The sequence below is a fragment of the Lepidochelys kempii genome, chromosome 1 (assembly GCF_965140285.1).
Source record: "Lepidochelys kempii isolate rLepKem1 chromosome 1, rLepKem1.hap1, whole genome shotgun sequence".
NCBI classification, from domain to species: Eukaryota; Metazoa; Chordata; order Testudines; family Cheloniidae; genus Lepidochelys; species Lepidochelys kempii.
Genome location: NC_136380.1, coordinates 151,696,948 through 151,721,235, shown reverse-complemented (window position 1 = coordinate 151,721,235; position 24,288 = coordinate 151,696,948). Strand labels below are relative to the sequence as shown.

At 38.5% G+C, this 24,288-nt stretch overlaps 1 protein-coding gene across 1 annotated transcript in view; it reads left to right on the top strand.

Annotated features, from left to right (window-relative positions):
- The window catches only part of CFAP47 (cilia and flagella associated protein 47), a 643,435-nt gene that overhangs the window by 197,938 nt on the left and 421,209 nt on the right, over positions 1-24,288 (top strand). The window contains exons 36-37 of the mRNA XM_073358068.2: positions 20,000-20,134; positions 20,795-20,907. Coding sequence (XP_073214169.2) covers positions 20,000-20,134; positions 20,795-20,907 — 248 coding nt within the window. The remainder of the gene's footprint in view (positions 1-19,999; positions 20,135-20,794; positions 20,908-24,288) is intronic.

Below are 24,288 nucleotides of genomic sequence, written 5' to 3'. Positions count from 1 at the left end.
CACCCTCTTAGTGAAAAAGTTTTTCCTAATATCCAATCTAAACCTCCCCCACTGCAACTTGAGACCATTACTCCTCGTTCTGTCATCTGCTACCATTGAGAACAGTCTAGAGCCATCCTCTTTGGAACCCCCTTTCAGGTAGTTGAAAGCAGCTATCAAATCCCCCCTCATTCTTCTCTTCTGCAGGCTAAACAATCCCAGCTCCCTCAGCCTCTCCTCATAACTCATGTGTTCCAGTCCCCTAATCATTTTTGTTGCCCTTCGCTGGACTCTCTCCAATTTATCCACATCCTTCTTGAAGTGTGGGGCCCAAAACTGGACACAGTACTCCAGATGAGGCCTCACCAATGTCGAATAGAGGGGAACGATCACGTCCCTCGATCTGCTCGCTATGCCCCTACTTATACATCCCAAAATGCCATTGGCCTTCTTGGCAACAAGGGCACACTGCTGACTCATATCCAGCTTCTCGTCCACTGTCACCCCTAGGTCCTTTTCTGCAGAACTGCTGCCTAGCCATTCGGTCCCTAGTCTGTAGCTGTGCATTGGGTTCTTCCGTCCTAAGTGCAGGACCCTGCACTTATCCTTATTGAACCTCATCAGATTCCTTTTGGCCCAATCTTCCAATTGGTCTAGGTCCTTCTGTAGCCTATTCCTCCCCTCCAGCGTATCTACCACTCCTCCCAGTTTAGTATCATCCGCAAATTTGCTGAGAGTGCAATCCACACCATCCTCCAGATCATTTATGAAGATATTGAATAAAACCGGCCCCAGGACCGACCCCTGGGGCACTCCACTTGATACCGGCTGCCAACTAGACATGGAGCCATTGATCACTACCCGTTGAGCCCGACAATTTAGCCAGCTTTCTACCCACCTTATGGTGCATTCATCCAGCCCATACTTCCTTAACTTGCTGACAAGAATACTATGGGAGACCATAGTATGAAGAAAGAGTGGCCATCACCAGCCAGCCTCAGCCCTATATAAGTTCTTAAAGGTACAAATGAGCATGTCCCTGCCTCCCCACCCTCATGCAGTACTATGGACTCACCATGCCATCCCTGGTCTGTCTTTGGCGTTCTCAGGGTCAAGATGACTGTTTGCTCACCCAAGCTGTAAATCCCTAAACTCCAAATATCTGTTTGAGGTATCCATTGCTGACCCAGGCACCAAATTGCTGACTTTGAATGCTCCGAAAATGCAAGTGGGAAAACTGCCTTGAACAAAGATGTCTCCTGGCCGCATCAACGTACGCAGTGAAGAACTCCCTCCAGTTTCTGAAGAATCTCAATAGTGATGCATCATTGGGGATCTTCCCTGGGGTTTGGGGAATATGACCACTCATTCAATAGCCTCCTAATTAAAAACCCACCACAAAGATCTGGATAACATGACAGTTTGCTACAAAATGTGGTGCCTGATGATGCCAACCGGTAGTGTACCAGTGACACGACACGCTGATGTGGTCTTCAGGAATTGGCTAAATCTTACACAGGCCCACTCTAGCCTGAATTTAAGTAAATTCTATAAAACATGCAGCATTAGCCCTAAATGTTCATGGTGCTACTAAATCACTGCACTAATCCAAGAGAAGTCATGAGGCAAAGTTCCAAAGAGCCTGCAGTATTTGTTTGGGTTCCTTGTTGGCACCTGGTGCCAAGTTTTGAAATCTCTCCACGTGTAATAGAGACAAAGCATCCACTATGTCGTTATTAATCCCAGGGACACTTTTAGCAACAATATAGATATATAAATTAAAACACTGCAGTGAAAATGTCCTAACCAACCTCATAACCCTGAGTGATTTGCAGGGCTGGCTATTAACATGTATCATTGCCAGGTTGTCACTCTAGATCTCACTCTTTTTTTCAGTTCATAAACTCCATCCCCCAAATTGTCACTGCTATGAAAATAGGGGGAAAAATCCAAGAATGTGATTTCATTAACTATCCCACTTTGTATCCAGTCAGTGGACCATATCCCTGAGCACACCACCTGTGATGGTGGAAATCCTCAAATCCAGTGCCCCTGTTGCATCTGACTGAACTTTGAGGACTGCCTTTAGCAATGAATCCTGTTTTCAAAAATAAGCTCCATTAAAGTGAGTTAGAAAATGATGCCATGCCCAGGAATCCTCCTGTATTTCTTTGGTCACTCTTATAAAATGATTCGGCCTTGTTATCTCTAAGCATGCAGAACTTATGTGATTGATCGAGAGGGCCAGCATAGCCAAGAAGGTTACTTTGCACAAACTGCAGGCTATTATTGTTCATCTTAATTTTGCCATGACTCAGTGTGCAAAATTAAGATAACCAAGTTTATTCACATGGAGTCTGGAGATACCACTCTCTGTGTCTAACTCTATTCCTAAACAGGTCAGCTTGCTGTAGGACCCTCTGTTTTTCTTCTGTCGCGAGTAATCCCAGGTCAAGGTAATGTGTACCACCTATTGCAAGCCTGACTCCTGTACCAAAGCCCAGTCCATCACCATGCTGAACTTTTTAAATGCTGAGCATGACATTGAGTGTCCCATTGGCATGGCCTTGTCAAAATGAAATTGACTTTAAGAAGGAAAAAATCCCTGAGGATATAGTGGTAGCAGCCAAAATTCCTACTTAGAGTCATTTCACTAATGTTGCTCTGGAGCCACAAGCCCTCACAATGTTCACAGCAGCGTCAAAAGGAGAGTAGTGTACCAAACAAAGTTCTGGGCCTGTCACGTCACCTGCTGAGCTTCTCTATCGTAAACAGTTGGTGGATTGAACAATATTCTCTACGTGTCTTTTGGGGGACCAACCACAAAAGAGAGACTCACAGGTCAGACCTAGTCAAGCATGTGAATGGTCCTGTAATTTTGTTAATGATTTATTTGTTGTGCAATTTGTCTCCTTGCTGTGCGACTCAAACCTTCAATAGACTTTTATTAAGAGACTTAATGAGAATTCGAATTCCTTCATATGGTAGCCTGAATCCTAATATAAACACTTCCCCTAAATATGCCCCCTCTATCTGATTAGGGTAACCCCAAAGGAGTATCTGAAGTATCTTGAATTTAGCGAGGGATAAATCTGTCCCATGCCCATGCTAGTTGGTCCACTGTCTAATGATGGGGGAGCACAGTGAATAACCTTTTTTCACACTGGATTGGGACTTTCCCTGATGGGGCAAGATAATTGTGTGCCCTGTGGATGCCAATGCACTTCTCATGTGCATATTTATATTTGTAGAAGTTTCAGAAATGTCTCTCTCCATTGAAGGCCAAGCATACCTTACTGCAAGCATTGGGCCTCTGGTCAAGTTGCCACAGAACCAATACACTGCTATCCTTCTGTAAGCATGGCAATACCCAATCTGGAGGTCCTTTGCCACTCACCAGAAGTCATTATTTGCCTGATGCCACCTCATTCCTGGACATGCTGCCACCTGTAATCTAAATTCCTTATCATAATAGGTCCATGCCATGCACCAAATGTTCTATGCCTGCCAAATTATGTCCTTGCACTGGAGCAAGGCTGAACTTCTCTCTGGGTATTTGGCAGACAGCACACATGCATCTGTCAAAAAATCAGCTTGCCAGTTTTCCCAGGTCCAAGTAATCCTAGGACCCTTGGAATTCACAGTGTCCATCTCTTTTCTCTTTGCCCTACCTTCCATCAGAGCCTCCCTCTGCAATTTTGAGAATTTTTCTATATATTCTACCAATATTTTCCCTTTAGTGGCTTTGAGAAGATGCACGCCAGTAGGAAAGATGCCATTGTATGAGCCTGTCCTTCTCCACCTGAAGGAGACTAACTGCCAGCATTAATGGCACTATCCATTCCATCTGACCCCCAACGCATTCTTCTCTGTGGCTCCCACCCATATATTCCAAGCCTGAGAAAGATTCACCTCATGCTTACAACTCCCTGATTTGTAACCTTTACCTCACTATAGAGATCAGCATCCATTTGGCTACTGCTAGTTCCCCAATATGGAGCCCCCACTGGTTGCGCACGAGTGCTCTTGCCAACTTTCCCAAAAAGGAATGTGTCTGTATTTTTGGGTGATGAGTTGCATTGCATCCTTGCATTGTGCCTGGTATTAGTTGTGATAATTCCTTTTCAGTAAAATGTAATAATGATACTAAGCACTTCTACAGCACCACTTAGTATGATGTGGTTGTGGAGCTGCTGAAGGCAATTCAATTTACTTAACTTTCCAAGGAATGGGAGTTAAGAGTCAGTTTGTATTTTTGTTTGGGATATGGATGAGTAGTAGTGACTGAGCAGATAAAGTTCCTCACTCTGGAGCAGTACTGAATTGCTTTTAGTCAGATCACTATGAGCTGAAATTGAAGAACGGGAGAGGAAGGTAGTGTTTCAAGTATGGTCCTAAACAGTTGTATATGAGTCCCAGACTAACAGCAACAGGCATAATTTTTATTGCACAACCCCCCCTAAAATGTCAAGGTCAAAAATTTGAGTATTTGTATATTTTTAGTATATTTGAAGACATATTCTGAGAAATGTGTTTTTCTGTTGTAAATATGTATTGACGTGTGGATGGATTCCTGGAGTCTGTAAACAGTGTGTATAACAAAGTGAGGTTCCAAGAGCAGATGTGATTAAATTGGAGGTAAGAAATACAGCTGTAGTTGAGAATTCAGAGCCTGACACAGAGGCTATTTTACTAGGTCAAGTCGGGCAGGAACAAGGCAGATATGTCACATGTTTTGGTGATGAAATTGGAAATTTTGTTTGTCACTAAAAATCAAATTCTTCCTTGATGTGAAAACTACATCAAATTCTTCAGAAACCCCAAAGGTTCTAGTGCCAGAGTGAAATTAAAGTTTACAACATGGGAGGTGTTTAGCGTTAGTTTCATAGTACAGATAGAAAAACTAATGCACCGAGGTTAAATAACTTGCTCAAGGTTACACGACCAGACAGTGGCAGAGCTGAGAACAGAACCCAGGTCTCCAAGTCCTGTGCTTTAACCACTAACCTAGGCTCCTAAAAATAAATACACTTAGGAAAATTGACAGGATTTAGGGAGTACATATTTTAAAGCGATTGATTGGGATTCATCATATGTTTTTCTCTAATAATACTGTAAATATTTTCCATGGATCCTTGTCCTTTGGTAATAGGAGTTTACAGTGAAATACATGAATGATCTTGCTGAACTATCCTAACTTGGACTATTACTGGAATACTCTTGTCTCATAAATTCTATAGGTTAAGGCATTCCAGCAGTATCAACAGGCTGCTTCACTATATCAAGCTATTACCTCTTATGAACTTTAATGGCGGTCTTGTATTATTTGATGAGGATGGTGGTGACCATGCAAGCTGTAACATTTATTAGATCTGGAATGGATGACATTTTCAATCAGTTTCCGGGGAGAGTATCTAAGATTCTGTAATTACTAAGAAGTTCAACTGACTGAAGGCATACAGCCTCCAACTGTAAGTTTAAATGATTCATTTGTTGGAGAGTTCAAGGCCTTTAAAAAATCCCTTTTTTGGCTGTGATTGAGACTTGTTCATTCAAGATGGATTATTTGTGGAGGAAGAAAATCCTTCTGTGTTTCACTTGCCTAATCATAAGTGACAGTAACACCCTGGAGTGTTAGTGGAAGACTTGTTTTTTTTTAGATTTGTTTTGTTTTCCTGTATTTTATTACTATAAAAACAAACATGGATAGCACAAGATTGGAGACCCAGAGGATGATATTAAAATGGGGGAGGATGGTAAGGGCTTGGGCTTGTCAGATTTAGTTTCCCCTTTCCAAATAGCTAGGGTAGAAGGAACAGTGGGCAAGAGGAATCCACTCGAGGAACTCCGAAGTGCTCTGGTCTGTCTGACTGCGTGAGGATAATAGTGTTGCCACTTCTGCTTTAAACCAAATAGACTGGAGTGACGTGGGTATCAGAGAAACCATAGAAGATATTCTAGTAAGCAATGCCAGTGATAACTATGGACAAGGACTTTGCCCATCCTTAAAGGAAGGAAGGAATAGAGTTTTCTTTTGTTGTGGAGTAAGATGCAATATGACTTGGTGATTACCTGGCTGCATAAGGAAAGAAGAAAAAAAGGGAGGAGACAAAGATGAGCCTGAATTAGGGAAGGTTGAAGATCATGTCAGTAACAATGGAGAAAGGCAGAAATGGACCATGGTACAGTCAAATTGTTTAAGTCTTCAGAATATCTGAGGGTTTATCGAAACAGTCTACAGCTTAATTTATTGGTCACCAGAGGAATAACTGAAAGTACTCATATGAACTTCTAAGTAATTATAGGATATCTGATTCTTTTCCTGGGACCTCATTTAATATGCCATCTATTCTTTTATCCTAGTCATCTCTGCTGATTATCTATGCTGCTTGGTCTTCATTTTCCCAATATTTCCCTCTGGGAAAGCACTCTTAACCGCACTTCTTGACAAAACCAACTTTAAGGAGTTCTTTCAAAATCCTTGGATAGATTATTAATATCTAAGGAATATTCTAAATATGCAAATTGAAAATTTCATCTGCCAATTAAAAGAAATTCAAATTAAAATCCTTTTCAGTTTTGGCTGAAACAGATATCTAACATAGTTTGCATTCATGTCATATCTGATATATATAAGCAAAATATAGAAGAGTACAAAAGAGCACCTTGCTTTCTTTTTGCTAGACCGGAAGATGTCTTTCTGTATACTACTGTCCATACTAAACTGGAGCATTTTCAAGTAACTTCTTTGTGCTTGGTTTTGAAAAGTTCAGTGTTCCAAGGCATCCTTCTCAAAGTGGATGCAACAACTATTCCCTTTGATCTATGATCTTGATAAATCAGAACCTCAGATAAAAGGACATTAGCCAGGAGTTTGTCTTCAGTGATGTTCACTGAAATGCTGAGGCCTATTGAAACACAATGTTCCCCACAGCCCCTTCCTCTATCTAGTCATCTTTAGTTTTAAACTCAGCTAGAATTATCCTTTGGTGGCCTACGGAATATTGTGAAAGAGAGTGACTGACTTTGAGTATAACAAAGGAACTTCATATCTCTAAGAAAAAACTGGTACTTTTTACTCCCACGGGAACAGAAAAGCAACCAAATATTTTTTTTTTTGCCAAAGACAGATAATGCTTTCTCCAGAAAGGTTTCTAAAGAACTAAAGAGAGAGACAATATTTGCAAGTAAAATATGTAGGTCTGTTCAATGGGGATTTTCATAAATAAGGAGACTAGGAAAAAATGGTCAAGAGTCTAAAATATGGGATACCTAAAGATTAGGTTGGCTGGAAAACAAGAATTGTATTTTGCAAAAAAAGGTTTTGTCCTTTGTTTTCATTCCACTAACACCTTTCAAAAATATTTTGCAAAAATACACCCATCCCAGCATAACGGATAGCCCACCGATTAGGGCACTTACCTTGGATGCGAGATACCTAAATTCAAGCAGGAGTTGCTTGGCAGAGAGCTGAGTTTGGAAGAAGAGCAGCAACTATGATCTGCTGAGGAGCTTGGAGGAAAGCTGTTGGTGATGCTGACCAAAGCTGGGGACCCCTGATGAGTGGAAGGCTTTGGCAGTGGCCCCTTAGGAAAAGGAAAAGATCCATCTTGGTCAGGGGCAGCTGAGCCCCAAAGCAAGAGGGTTGTGGCACAAGGGTGGATCCTTTGAGCAGGGATAGGACTCTCAGGCAGGGAAACGTGGAGGAGTAGATACTGAAAGAAGGGGAAACCTTCGGGACAAAGTCATGAGTGAAGGGCTGTGGGAAGAATTGTCACGGTCAGGCAGAGAGGCCTGGAGAGTGGGGCCCTGGATTAGGGGCCAAAGGAACTGAGAACAGTGTTGATGTTGACCCTGGGGAGTGTGACTTGGTGGTGGTGTCCCAGGAGAGGGGAATCGGAAAAACTAACTATGTTTGTTTATTATGGATATTAGAAAATGATTTTATTACAAGGCTGTGTACTGGTGGTCAGCATCGTAGTCTTTGTTCTTGCCACTTCCCTGTTCAGGATTGGCATCTTTTATGGCCATCTTCCAAACCTCATGATCATACACCAGAGGCCCTTTACCACCTCATTTTGTTTCCTATCATGGCTTATTCAACCGTTTGACCATCTCAATGTCTTCATTCCTGTGGTGGAGAGCATACTGATTTTCTTTCGTGTGGCTGGCCAAGTCTCAGTTCTGACCATTAAGATGGGTCCAATTACAGTTAAACTCTACTGTTTAACTTGATGGGCATCTTTTTGTCACGGAGAACTAGGGTAATCTCTGACCATTTTCACCATGCAGGAGGGCACCATTGATCCTAGGTATATAAATTCTTTCGCTCTTCTAAACTCTCTGTTGTGATATTTTTTTAGTCTGGATGCTCCTCCCTCAGTTATTATAGCTTCAGTCTGATCAATGTTCTGCTAAGCCCCGCCTACACAAAACTATGTTGCAACTGTACAGAGTTGGTTTACAGGGTCTCTCAATCTTCTGCACATATCACTAACTATAACACTGCTATATGTGAATAAAATATGGCTAGATGTGGGTTTTGTATCAGTCACTGAGACGCTATAGGCTTGTCTCAACAAACATTCAGTTTGGCAGGAGACTGAGGTTTGAATCTACCCCTCCCTCACTAGCCTGCCACAGACTCACTGTCCATGTGGACCCTGCTGACTTGCATTAACAGTTTCTTAAAGTGCTTTGATCTAGTCCCATTTAAGGACTAGGTTAACTAGCTGTTAATGCACGTGAGCAGGGTCCACATAGACAGTCTGCAGCAGTGTGGGGGTCGACTCACATCCCAGCATCCCCTGAACTAAATGTTTGTGTAGACAAGCCCCATGTCACTTTGTGTGGTCCATAAAAGGGGAAACTGAGGCAGAGATACTTGTTATGCCATGGCCTGCTGCATGAAGGTGCACAAGGTGGGGCTCAGTTTATGACCGTCAGTCTTTCTCTCAATCTCTCCTGTTGTAACTGTATCACTTTGTATAAATAATTAAATATCCATTGGGCCAGAGAGACACTGACCCCACAGTCTGCTGGCTAGGGCCCTTGCCTGGGATGTGAGATTCTATCCTGGACCTGAGAGATGTTCTTACAAAAGTTTTGTACAAACTGATACATTTCCATGAAAAGTTTAGATTCTGACAAAATGGCATTCTCCAGCAAAAAAAATATTAAGTGGCCTGCCTGATTTTCAAGAGTACTGAGCACCTAGCAACTGTTCCAATGACTTATGACTTATTAAAATAAGGCCATTTATTTTTGCACATAAATATGAATTTAGGAGCCTATTTTTGAGTGCCGTATTTTTAAATCTTGATCATTTATATTTTACAAAAGTGTACTTGGTCAGTCACATTTTATTTTCCCTGAAGGCTGCGTGCTTAAGCACCCAAAAGTAAGGAAATTCTTAGTAAGCTTTGAAAATGCTATCTTAACTGTTCTTCCTTTTTTTCTGAAAATTGATATTACATATGCTTTTATCCAATGCTTGAGTACCTCTTTAGTTGGCCCTAATTAAGCTAATTTCTAGCTCCTGGTTCCAAGTTTCCTGCTTACTCTCTAATAGTTTTCCTCTTTTTAGAATGTTGTAGTTCCAAGATGGCTATTCTACTTGGTGTGTCTATTTTTGGGGAGAATCATAGTTGTCTTCTGTGTAATTTATGAAGCAATTTGGTGCACACTTGACTTAATTTTGTTATTTAACTCGTAACTAAACATTCCAATAAGTATGGATTACTGTGGTTTCAAATACCATCAGAAGTGGTACAAGAACTTCCCATTCTCAATTGACTTTCAGGCCTGTAGTTTGTAAAGGTTACCAACCTGCCATCTCTGCTCTGTTTTTGATTCCTTAGATCCTTTCCTAAAATTTTTCTCCACCTCATTTTTCATTGTAGTTCTTGAGGAATTGGTAATCACTTATCTTTCCCCTCCACATTTTCCCTTTCTAGCTCACCTATATAGATTAATGATTATGTATATCAACATTAGGAATGAAAATTGTTCCAACTTTCTGATATGCCTAATTAATCATAGTTGCCATTTTTTTCTGAAGTATCCCAAAATTACCCAGTGGAAGTTAATGCTATTTAACTCCTCATGTTATTTAATTTCTAATCCGATATTCACAAAATCCATGCTGGATAACTATGGTGAGATGAAGTATTGTGCTAGTTGGCCTATTTTAGTAATATTCAGGAGATGTAAAATGGGCAGAGTTGTGATTAGATTAGAACAGAGGAGAAAATGAGGAAAAGGCTGATGAAAATGAGAGGGTGCTGAAGAAAGCAGTCATTAGACCATCTGGGAAATTAATATTTATAAATGAATAAAAATAAATTCTCAATTTGTTTTTCTTAGATCACCAAGTAGTTAGTGCTGCTTGCTTTCCTATCTAGTTTTGATATTTTCTTCACTAAAACTATTTAAAATTAGGAGGATATTAATTTGTCAATTTATGTCAAGTCCTCTTGCTTTTACCAGGAGCTCTGTCAGAATAAATCAAAAACCTCTAAAGGAGATTTTCCTCATATTTAAAGAAACTTTGCAAAGTATACAATTTAAAATATAAATCCATTTGACTTTCATAATAATTATTGTGATATTTGCTAATTACTGAAGAGATTTTTTTTTTAAGTAAGGGTTTGCTCATGTACAGTTGATCTTATTTTTCTGCTGGATGCTGTAGTGAAGTCATAATGATAAATTTGATTTATATTAATTCCCTTAGCAACACTTATTGATATTACAAACTTAAGTGTCTCATTTTAATGCAAGAAACAAAGAAAAACTTAATCTCCAAAGGAACAAGTTTGTATCCAAGTAAAAGAACTAGAATTAGCTTATAGCCCATCTTGATCACTTGGGAAGACAAAAGACAATAAGGTTGCCACAAGTAATCTCCTCAGAGATCTTTCCTGTATTAAATGCAAATGAAGGAAGGATAGATGTGTGGAATCATGGGACATAGGAATGACTTCAGTGATGCAAACCTGTTTGACATTGCCACTCTATCTGTTTGAGTGGAGGCCAGCAAATAGAGTGCCGTCAGACTTCAAAATGGCTATTAAAGGGGAGGGAAAAGAAACCTTTCAACTTGCTTAAATATTGCAGTGTGAACTTCCAGCGTATAAGTAAGGCAGATAATGGAATTGGCCTGAAACAAAAGATTACAAATACGCTAAAATGTCTGTACACAAATACGGGGAATGTGTACAATTATCAATAAGAACTAGAAGTACAATTAAAATATTGAAATGATAGGAAATGATTGAGAATAACAAAGAAGCTTCAAACCAGTGACTATGAACCATGTCTTCTGTCTTGGGTCTCCATAGAAGATTCTATGCCAGAGCTGCAGAATGGTGGGAAACCATGATTTTTTTTGAGGCATCTCAGGGTAGGTCAACAGCTGCTCTTTGTGGTATTGTCACCAGTTGATTCTATAGATTTCTTGCTCAGTGTATGCCAATTGTATCTTCACTAAGGAGTCTATCACACATGTGCCCAACCTGGAAGAAATAGATAAAAATTGAAGCTCACTCAGTGTGATGTAGTAGAATAATTTACATAGCCTAGTGTGTGTACAGACAAAAATTGCTCTGAGTCCTTTTTAGGAAGTCTTTTACATTTCCACCTTCTTCTCTTCATCTCTGTGTGTGCAGTTGATCTGCCATTTTAACTTATATGGTTCTGAGGAACACACTAAACAGAATTATGTTAATGTTTTCACCCAGACACCACAGTAAGAGAGAGAAGAAATATTTAGGAAATAAGTTATCCAGTGCTGGTCTTCCTTCTGCAATTTGTACCACCTAGGGAAGGGCGCTGACAGCACACCACCACTCCATACCTTTAAACTGGTCCCAGCACCCCACCACCCATACAAGGGTTGAGAGTATTTGGAAGAAGAGGTTATCTCTCTGGTGTACCAAACATTAGGAGCCCCATGCTCACCTTCTCAGGAGTTGCTGTCTCCTAATCTGCTTCCAATTTATTAGGAAGCCAGAGCCTCTGTTAATCAGTTACATACACTGGGCACCTGTCAAGTTGGGACAATATGAGTTTCACAACCTATCCTAATCTACTCACTGGGTTCCTGGGCTGCTGAGGTGAAGGCAAAAAATCTTCGAGGAAACCGTTCCTTCCCAAGGCCCTATAAGGTGCCAAATGGTGCCCCGGGCAGAGGGAATGTGTATTAGCCCTCCCGTTCAGTGTGTGGGAGCCAGTAGGCTTCCACTGTGCTCTTCTGTTCAGCCAATCATCCGCAGAGCCATTCCCACTCCCTTCCTCAAGCCCACAAGGAGGGAAAAGAGAAAAAGTGGTGATGGGGGGGAAAGGAGAGGCAATCCTCATAGGGGCCCAAGAGTTCTCTTCCCCTGTTGCCCCGGACAAAGTCTCCCCACCCCTGAAGCTGTGGGGTGAGGGGCTTTGAGGATATTAAGTAGCATTTGTAACATAAAAATACTGCAAAAAGAAAAGGAGTATTTGTGGCACCTTAGAGACTAACAAATTTATTTGAGCATAAGGTTTTGTGAGCTACAGCTCACTTCATCGGATGTAGCTCACGAAAGCTTATGCTCAAATAAATTTGTTAGTCTCTAAGGTGCCACAAGTACTCCTTTTCTTTTTGCGGATACAGACTAACACGGCTGCTACTCTGAAACCTATAAGAATACTGGTTAACTAGTAACCTCAAAGCAAAGATGAGATTTATTGTAAAATAGATTTGGTTAGTACTCATCACCAAGTGAGTACTTTCTTTGAATGAGTAATTTCTTACTAGGAAAAATATCTAAACTCTTAAGCTGAAGTTGGGCAACATATATTTTTAAAAGTAGGCTTAAAATAATGTAGGTTCTAAATTTTTTTTTTTTTACTGTTGCCTTAGTTTTTTTCCATACCCCAAGGAAATCCCATGCTGTGTTAAATTGGAGAATGTACAGAATCATTAATAATTAGAATATGAAATAATTTTCAGTACCTGAGTGAAGTTGCTCTGAAGGGCACATGATAAACACCAATAGTCTGTCTACTGAAAATCATATTTTGGTGTCATGCTACTTGAAAGTATTTCCATGTATTAGTTTTTGGTGGGTAGCTACTGTGAAAATTTGTCATTTCCCTTTTGGGAACATGTTGATTCACAGCAGAAACAGCCCACATGTCAAACAGGAACTGGAATTTTTTGCTCAGAGTTAGCTTTTAATTGTTCTTGCAAAGAACCTCACTCAGAGTTTGAAGTGGAGGCATGTAGTATGTAGGCTACAAGTCTCTTTTTACCTACTATTACTTGTGTAGACAAGGAATCAGCTTCAAGAAGTCTTCATTATCATTTTTTACCTGCTTGGATTCAGAATTTTTTGATGATTACTTGGCTGGTTTTTTAAAAATATGTTTAAAAGTTAAGATATAAAATGGCTGAAGCTCTTCATTCAATAGTTTTGGAGGAAATTAACTGAAATAGCAGATATGCTGATGAGATAATGTAATATATAACTTAGAGTGAGAGCAGCAATTGTTCCTTTGGGGTAGTGAGTCATTCAGATGGTGACAGATTCCACTGTTGATCTTTGTTTATTTGGAATTGTAATAAATATATACATGTGAGAAACCTATCCTGGGCAAAAAGTAAATATTAATTGGCATTTCTAAATGTAACAGATAACAATTTCCTAACTCAAAAAGTGTTGCATCAACATGGGGAATTCCATATTAGATATTGTTCTAACACATAAAGAAGAATTGATCACAGAACTGAAAATTAATGGTAACTTTGGCACTGGTGATCATGACTTGATCACATTTATAGTGTGCTAACAAACTAAAGCCCAGAGGGATGATATATATATATACTTGATGTTTAAACGGGCTAGTTTCAGGGAAAGCTGAAAACTATGATGAACCAGATCAACTGTGAGAAAGAATTTAATAAGAAAAAAGTGATAATTGAGAATTGTTTGACCACTTTACTAGATGCCCAGAAACTACAATCGAGAAAGTAGGCCACATGGGTTAAAAAAAGACCTGGGTTAGTGGGGAAGTGGAGGCAGCTATAAAAATATACAACAAATGGCAAAGTTGATAGTAATGACTATAAATCAGAAGTTAGAAAATTGATAAGGGAAGCAAAAGAACACAAGAAAAAATCTGTAGCCAGAAGTGTTAAGAACAATAAGGTGTTTAAAAATGATACTAGGAATAATAATACAGAAAAGGCAGACGTGTTCAGTAAATATTTCTGTTCTGTGTTGTGGAAAAAACAGATTATGTAGTCATGTCGTATGACAGCACTCTTTCCATATGAATTCCCAAGCAAGACGTATTGCCTAAGCGGGTCTGCTCTGCATTCTCAGAAGCTATCAACCACGTAATTGCCCACAGTTAAGTTACCACACTGCTCCTTCTAAGCAAGCACATTTATTCTTAAGGTAAAAGCATTACAGAGAAAACATATTAAAAAGAAAAGAACCTACATGCATGCTAATAAGCTTACCAGAGATCATCCCAACTCTAAGAAGTGCTCTGGCAGGTGAACAGTTCTTCAGACCCTAGCAAGGGTTTGTTCTGTGGTTACCAATTCATAACCTCCTTGGCTCAGAACAAGCACACCCATGAAAAGTTTTGGTCCCTCCTTTATATAGCCAGAGTCTTTGATCTGGGAATAGGTAATTCAGAGACAACGGGTTTCTTCTCAGGCTATAGCTTCAAAAAAGGCTGGGTTTTTGCATAAATGGAGGAGCTACACTGGGATATACCCTGCCCTAGAGATTTCCTAGGAAACCTACTTTAAAAGTTCACATTATTTCGAATAGTCCTTAGACGCTCATAACACTTCCCAGGGTTTACTTTAGTCAGGTCTCCCTCCTAGGGACATTACACACAATCTCTCAATAATATATAAACATAAGCATTTTTAATGCAATGAACTCCTAAGATACATACACTTAATAAAAACAACAAGGAGTCCGGTGGCACCTTAAAGACTAACAGATTTATTTGGGCATAAGCTTTCATGGGTTAAAAAACCCACTTTGTGGATACAGACTAACACGGCTACCCGCTGATACTTAATTTAATAAAGTTAATCCAGGATATTGCAGAAAATTGCCACATCTATCAAGCATGGGTTTATGAAAAATAGATACTATTAAAATATATATATTAAGTTAGCTGAGATTACAAGTTTGGTTGATAAATGTACTATAGTGTTAAACTTCTACAAGGTCTTTGATTTGGTACACATGACATTTTGATAAAAAAAACCTAGAAAGATTTAAAATTAACAGAGTACATATTAAATGGATTAAAAGTGGCTAACTGATAGGTCTCAAAATGTAGTTGTAAAAGAGGAATCATCATTGAACAGGTGTGCTTATAGTGGGTTTCTGCAGTGATTGTTTTTTGACCCTATGTTGTTTAACATTTTTTATTAATGACCTGGAAGGAAACATAAAATCATCACTGATAAAGTATGTAGATGACAGGAAAATGAAGGGGGTGGTAAATAAGAGGACAGGCCACTGATTCAGGGGAGTCTGGATTGCTTGGTAAGCTAGACATTAGCAGACAGTATGTATTTTAGTAAGGTTCAATGTAAATTTATGTATCTAGCAACAAAGAATGTAGGCCATACTTAACAGAATGGCAGACTCTATCCTGGGAAGCAGTGCCTCTGAAAAAGATTTTGGGGTCATGGTGGATAATCAGGTAAACATGATCTGCCAGTGCAACATTTTGGCCAAAATAGCTAAAGCAATCTCTGTATGCATAAACAGGGGAATCTGCAGCAAGATTAAAGAGGTTGTTTCACCTCTGTATTTGGCATAGATGTAACCACTATTGGACTACTGTGCCCACAATTCAAGGTCTGGTGCCCACAATTCAAGAAGGATGTTGATAAATTGGGTTGGGAAAAGAGCCACAAAAATGATTAAAGGATTATACAACAGGCCTTATATAGACTCAAGCAGGTCAATCCGTTTAGCTTAACAAAGAAAAGGTTAAAGGGTGACTCGATTACAGTCTGTACATATTTAAATGGGGAGCAAATATGTAATAGTAGCCTCTTCAGTGTAGCAGAGAAAGTTATAACAGATCCATTGGCTAGAAGTTGAAGCTAGACAAATTCAGACTGGAAATAAGGTGCACATTTTAAACAGAATAATTAACCATTGGAACAATTTACTATGGGTTGTGATGGATTCTCCATCACTGACAATTTTAAAGTCAAGATTGAATGTTTTTCTAAAAGATATGCTCTAGGAATTATTTTGGGGAAGCTCTATGGTGTGTGTTACAGAGGAGTTCGACTAGATGATCACAGTGTTTACAACTGCACTGCAGCATGAGCCCGAGTCAGTTGCCCTGAGATCTGAGACTCGCTGCCTGGCGCGCTCCCTCCCCACTTTTTTATTTATTTATTTATTTTTGCAATGTAGATATACCTAATGGTTCCTTCTGGCCTTGGAATCTATACATTGAGTTATTTCAATTTTCTGATGACACGAAACTGTTTAGGTTAGTAAACCAGAGCTCTGAAAGACTCTGCAGATGCATCTAAGCAAATTAAAAGAAAATTGTTAACTTAGAAACTAGACAATTTAAAATAGGAGATGAAAATACCTTCTGGTTTCTGAATCCCCCTGCAAATTTTGGAGGATTTGCAATCGCATTTTCCTATATTTTAATATTTTTCTCTGCCCTGTTGCTGTATGAAAGAGCCACACAAACCAAAGGGAAAACTGAGTATGCAGTGGAGGCCATGAAACCATGACTGTACATGCTGTGCTAATGAATCAAGTAGAGAAAAATAGAAATATTTTTCCTCTAACTTTTTCTAGTTATAGTAATCCTAGTTGTTACTTGGAACGTTCATAGCTAAAAACTATCATTCAGGAGTGTGTTTTGTGTAAGGTATGTCCCTTCTCAACTTGGATTGTTGAACACTGGAGAAAATGATCCCAACTTCTCATATATGCTGATGATGTATGAACTTGAGTAAAAGAACCTGTAACAGACTGACAATATCCTGAAGAAACCTTATTGTATTAGGTTAAATCCTATTAAATTAGGGTTAATACCTTAGGGGCCCATTGTGTTAAAAATGTACTAGTATATGTGTTGTTGTGGAATTAGAGATACCTTCTCTTGTAGGAGAGATGTGCTAATATACTTTCTGTGTTATCAGCCCTTTGAGCCCCCCCCATGCCAAAGAGATACCTATGTACTAGTTCTGACTGGATTCTCCAGGGACCAACAGACATTGTATAAATAGCTTGGTTTTAAACTGGCTGAGGGCCTTCTTTCTGTCTCAGCAAATGGGACAGGACCTTTGATGGATGGAGGGCACCAGGCCTTAGGGTAGGGTTGGAAGGAATGGGTCAACTACGGCCCCATAAGACTGCGTGCTAGTTCTGAGTTGAAACTGTGATGAACTTGTGACCACAAGGGAAAGTCTTAGGTTAGGTGTTGAAGGACTGCTCCTGTGAGAGCTCATGTTAGAGATGGGATGATGTCTGGTAAACACAATGTCTGGCATGTTTTTAGATTTCTTTATTGTGTCTTTACACCAACTCCAATCATGGTACAAAAGTGGTTGAGAAAACTTATTTTCCTTGATAGGCATTGCTACATCATGGGGTCCTCAAGCCTACCCATCAAGATGGTGTGAATCACCTCACTGATATCAGTCTGTGGTGAAAAAGGATCAAAACTTGTAAATATTTCACAGATAGGAAAAGTTACTACTAAGCACTGCTAAAAACCTTGGTTTCCCTGTTCAGCTAGTGATTTGATTGTAATGAGTCCCAAATTTTATTTTAGAGTTGGGCTGGCACTTTGGATGAAATTCAACATCAATGCTTTATTTATAAAGCAATGTGGAATAAAACTCAGTGTGTAAAACTGTGCACAAGCTGTCAAAATCAATGCGGGTACAGAGTAATGCATTTTGATATTTACTTTAATGGAGTTTGAGTACTACTGGAAATGAAAATCAATCATATGGTGGATGTGAATCAGAAGACAGTTTAGTATGAACCAAACACATTGCTAACTTGAAGCAATCAGTTTGGCTATTGACAAGAAAAACGTATCTTTGCACTATAACGTGGTGGTTTGCCCAAATGTTTCTCAAAATATATCCATCTGTGCTCCATTCTTCTCTGCTTTTTCATTTTCTGGAGTACAGCTGTTCAACAGTGTTCATTTTCAGTCTCCTGAAATATACTTGGCTCTTTTAAGGATCAATTCAAATACTTGTGACTGTATATTAAGCAACCACGCTATATGGGTCCTCCTGATTACAAATTTCACTGTACTGACCAAGGCCCAGGGGTGTTCCTAAGTGATGAAAATTTAGTTCCATTGCAAAAACTAGATCCAACTTAAGGATCTTTGTACTCTTGTAGCTAACTAGTAAAATATATGAGCATCATGGTGACAAAAAACAAAACAAAATAAGCCCTTCTGATAAACAAATGAAAGGAGTCTCCTATTTCATATTCATTTTTAAGACCTATGTGGAGTGTTGATTATTTCTATTTTTAAATACTTGGGAGCCAAGTTAGCATCTAGCTAGAGTAACTAGATGCATTTTTAAAATGCAGTCTTCCCCAAAACAAATATGGCCACTGCTTATTGTGTTCTTGTTGTATTCAGAAAAGATAACTAAATCTCACTTTGTGAATGACTGTCTCCATGCTCTAATACCATAATTGTATGCATTATTCTGGGTGAAACCAGACAATTACTACGCTTTCGAATGAACTCACACAGGAAACCGATAAAAGACAAAAACCCTGTATCACTCGTGGGTGAACACTTCTCACAACCTTTAGGGGTGACCTATCAATCCTGATCCTTAAAGGAAATCTGCACAACACATTCAAAAGTGCCTGGGAGGTTAAATTCATTACTCAACTAGACATCAGAAATCATGGACTGAACAGATACAGTGGACTTATGGTTTATTGCAACAATCTGTAACTCACTAACCCTCTCTTTTTGTTTTATGACTGCAGAGGTGTAATAGGCCACTCTACCTTGAATGGTCCTTTAGAATATGTGCTAACTAGTTTTGCTAAACAATCTGGTCCATCTTGTATTTAGCCTTTCCCAGTCCTGAGGAAGAACTCTGTGCAAACTCAAAAGCTTGTCTCAGTCACCAACTGAAGTTGATCCAGTAAAAGATATTACCTCACCCACCTAATATTACCGCAAGTAGGATCAGCAAGGGGACTAGAGTTAGGGTCCCCTTAATCTACGAGGAACTTTTCTGTGAGGGACCTTCAGTTTAGGAATCTGTCCCCTGTTCTTACTCTGAAATATACCAAGTTAGTGACATTCAGGGTATGCATTTCTTGTCATCTGAATTGATATTTTTCTCAAAACAAATATATTGAGGGGGTAATGATACCAACTTCCATTTGTAAAGGGCTCTGTAAGAGAGAGGTGTTATTGTATTGTCATGTAGTAACTTTAATTTTACAGAAAATCGTAACTTTTAAAATGTTTATGTAGAAATAATAAGTATGAGTATGGTTAGGAAATTTTAGAAGGTAAATGTTAAATAAAAGTTGGTTTATTAGAAAACTGCTTAAGAAATGTATTTCTCCAATCACTGAGTTTTATTTACTTTTTCTGGTATATTCCCTTTCTAGTCAAATAATGCTTGTTTCCCCCCAAACTATGGAAGAAAGGTGCACAGTAACTTGCTTCATTTCATTGTATAGTTCATGAGTTTTCTTACTAGACTATGTCATTGATCCTCTTGACATTTTCATATGCTGAGAAAAGATTCATAGTCAAGATGGTAATACAATTGTTCATATTAGTTATGCAATGAACTCAAAACTTTTTTTTTTAAAAAAGAACAATTTGAAAACAAGTGTGCATATTAATGAGGTATTTTACATTTTGAATTCTGTATCTTAATAAATCACTATCAATTATACACATGAGATTAGACTAAATATCCGGTGGTCATTGTTCTTTTTTTCCTTTTTAAAATTAGGCCACCGACATCTGTGATCCAAACCCAGTCATGATGCTTATGCTCTGCGTCTATTTATATGAAAGACTCCCTCAATATTTACCCACGAAGACTGTTGAGTTTACTGGAGCTCTCCATGCTACTGTTGTTAGACAGGTATTGATATATCTGGATTTCGATCTGAATCACTCCCAGCACTAAAATTTACCATTTATGGGGAATATATATTACACATACATAAAGCACACATTTTTGTATTAATGGATCACATGTTCTGCTGTGCTACTCAGTACAGAGATTACAGAATGAGGAAGAATGGCTCCTCTTTTCTTTTCTTCAGATTTGAGGTCTTGACTTCCACAGCTGTTTCCACCAATGCTTTCAATCAGTGCAGGAGCTTCTCCACAATTCTAATTGTGGCTTTCTGGGATCAGAGAGAGAGGAACTAGAGAGTAACTGCTGAAGTGGGGTTAAAATGCTTGCAGGATCCAATGGGAGTGATACTGCGAGGAGAAACAGCGGTTGAAAGATCTGAGGGAAGAGAGTCTGCTCTCCCGGTGGAAATATGTGATCTGCATAGTTCTTGTGGATCTGCTAGGAAATCCATATAGAATGGCACAAAACACTGCACTATATTGATATATGTTTAAAGGTTTTATTCCATGGTGAGAGTCTGATTACTTTATTTGTAGCTAAATGGTATATTCTGTTATACTTAACATGTGTGCCCCCAAAGACTGAGCAATGGATGCATGTTTCAATTCTAAAAGTACATAAGTAAAAATAGAATAACTTTTTTATCAATTGTTGTGATAGGTGCGTCTGAAAAACCCAAGCCTTAAACCTTTGGTGTACAATGCTACAATTGTAGGAAGGGAGTCTGCTGATTTCTTATTGCCTAAAGGAAACACTGTCATCATTGCCCCAAAGTAAGTAGCCATCTGTCTAGTTTTATTGAATGTGACGTCCTGATAGATTTAGCAACGTGTAAGTATAAAAGAAATCTGTAAGCTTGGTTTATAGAGGAGCAATAGAATGTGTTCACTTATAAACACAGACAAAGAATAAACAGTATAAGGATCAAATTCTGTTCCTTGTGAAATTGGTGTGAATCCAGAGTAACTCATCAATGGCACATTTGCAGATTAGCTTGACAGAACTCAGAGTACATATCTTCAGTCATAGCAGGGAGGTCCTCTCTCCTGGGTGCCCATCATGATGAAAGCTTTAAGCTTGAGCTGGATCTACTGTTCTAAAGCTTTTTTTTTTTTTTCAATTAGAGCTAACCATGTCCCTTAGCAAGTCCATCCAACTTTTTGACATTAACACATTAAGTGAGATTGTGCAGCTAAGAATAATTTCTCATAGGCTGTTTTGTTTTGATTTCTCACTGTTATACTCTAGCAGGATTGAAAGGTTAAGAGGGCATGTCAAGGCTTTAATAGTGTTGTTAACTAACCTCTTCCCAGTTCCACAAGATGAAAATTGTAAAGCTACAATATGTCATTCTTTTTATACCTTAAATTTCTGAAACTTAACTGACGTAAGGATTACAAAGGGATGTAAAATGTTTAGAAACTGTTGTTGCAATGGATATTTACTAGCTGAAGACCCAATTTCTATATCTAGTATGTATCCTGCTTCCTCTGTGTTTGATTGTTGACTATTCTGCACTTTGTTTGTGATTGGTCATATTTCTGGGTACAGGTCTTTCAGTATATGTAGTTTAACTGCAAAATACCAGATGTGATGAGTAGTCCCACTAGAAGTAAGTGATGCTGGATCCTCTGGACAATTGAAGTGCAAATGAAATGAATCCATGTATGGAAAGCAAAGGTCACAGTTTGTAGGAAAATAAACTATTCAAGCTGGTAGAAGGAGTAAATATAAAAAATATTGTCAATGAAGACAGTTTCCTTTTAAAAATTCAAAGAAGGGTCAGCATAAATACAGTGTTCTATTAAGATGATCAAAAAGTGTATTAAATAACACCCCTATTATAAATATATACAGAAAGTATAAATGGGTAATGCTACGTTATCATTGATCTTTGTGGCTAATTTGATTGTTTTCCTTACAATTGCTTTAGATAAAAATTAAAAAGGCAATCTTTGAAAATAGAATGTATTTTTTATTAAAATTCAATACTGTGGTTGTTTTTCACTTCACCTTTTGAAGTACATAAAAAGACACAACTAAATATATACAAGTTTTTCTTGAAGATTGGCATTAAATACTGTAGCAGACATCTTGGATAAATGCATGGAAATGAAAGCTGACTCAAAAGTTAATCATCCATTGGTGACTCCTATGTACAGCCCTGAACATAGTTTATGGTAACATAACCTTGTTTATACTCACGGGCCCCTAAGCTAAACATTTTGTAAGATATAATTAATAGCTTTGTTAATATGGGTTGGGATATAAATTGTAATAACCTAAAGCAGGGAAATACAGATGAGGTAGATTCTTTATATTAGAATACAAACTCTTAACTTGGTTTTTAATTTCTAGAGAAATATTAGTAAAGTGATGAATAAGCTACGATCTCTATTTAATTGATTATGTCTGGGCTCTGTGCTTTTCTTCAAGGTATCACTGCAGGAGTGTTACTCAAAGATAACTTTCTGATGTCTACTGTAGAAAGACTTAGGGTCTGTAAGGAAGTGAAGGAGAGCGAGTGGCTTCTAACTGAGTTCTACATAGGAAGACCAATGCAAAGTGTCTGGGTTAGAAGCAAATGAGAATTTCCAATGCCTCTGATGAGAACAAATATGATATAATTTGCATTACTGAAACCTGGTGGGATTATTTCCATGACTGGAATGTTAAAATCACTGGTAATAACCTATTCAGGAAGGATAGAGGGCATAAAAGAGGTGGGGAATGGCATTCTATATTAAAGACACCATTACCTGCTTCAGGGTTATTGGTAACTCAAAACCACAGGATCTTGACTATATATGAATCAGTGTGCTAACTATTAAAGCCCAGGAAAGGGTACTGGCAGGACTCTGCTACAGACCTCAGGATCTGTTACTCCTTAGTTACCTGTCTGTAATGTGTGGAAAGAAGAATTGTGTTGTTATGGGGGACTTCAGTTTGAGAGAGACATGCAGCCAATAGTAAAAAATCATTAGAATTTCTAAAAGTTATGAATGATGGAGTAGTGAGTAGGAATAGGAAGGTGATTTATTTCTTTTGTGTAAAGCACTGATAAGACCAATGCTGGAATACTGCATACAGTTTTGGTGTCCACGTTTTAAAAAGGGATGTTTAATAAGTGAGAAGAATGAAGAAAAAAGCCACAAAAATGATGTAAAGGCTGAAGAAAATGTCTTTTACTTGGAACTTGACTTGGAGCTCAATCGGTTTAGTTTATCAGAAAGAACAGGTGGCTTGTTTACAATGTACAAATACTCAGGCGAGAAAATAGTGAGTACTAAAGGGGTCTTTAACAGAAAAAGGCCTGACCTAGAACCCATGGCAAGAAGCTGAAGCTAGATTAATTCAAACTAGAAATTAGGCACAAATTTTTAACAGCGAGGGTGATTAACCACTGGAACACATGTCTTCAAATCAAGATTAGATGTCTTTCTGGAAGATATGCTTTAGCTAAACCAAGTTACTGGGCTCAGTACAGGGATATGAGTTAAATGTAATGGCATGATATCCAGGAAGTCAGACTAGATCATTTAAGGGTCCTTTCAGATTTGAAATTCTATGAACCTATGTCACTCCCAATAAAAACAACTTTTTCTGACTTTTCCTATGCAGAAAACTAAATCTGCTTAATTAAATTAAAAATACAGAGGTTTAAAGCTGGGTTGTTTGATTGGTTTATGATGGTGGACTGTACAAGATTAAGCTAATAATGATTTTCAGACCTCTATGAACACTTTATAACAAACATGCCCACAGCAGTGAGTTTGGAATGGAGTTCATTACTTCAGTAGTGAGAGAATAAATAGGGTTATCTGAAGTTGTTCAATGAGAAGACAAAAGGCTAGTTTTGTCTGAGTTTACATTTGACACTGAGCATGGGAGAAGATGTGACTTTAAACCTCCTTTGTGCTCCCTTGATCCTGTGTTGGTCTGATGATGAAACAGATCACAGCATAAATTGGTGATAAATAAATTGGAGCTCCAAGTCAAGTTCCAAGTAAAAGACATTTTCTTCAGCCTTTACATCATTTTTGTGGCTTTTTTCTTCATTCTTCTCACTTATTAAACATCCTGCTCCACTGAAGTCAAGCTACGCTGATTTATACCAGCTAAAAACCTGACCTCCTTATCTGAAAGCAATTAAG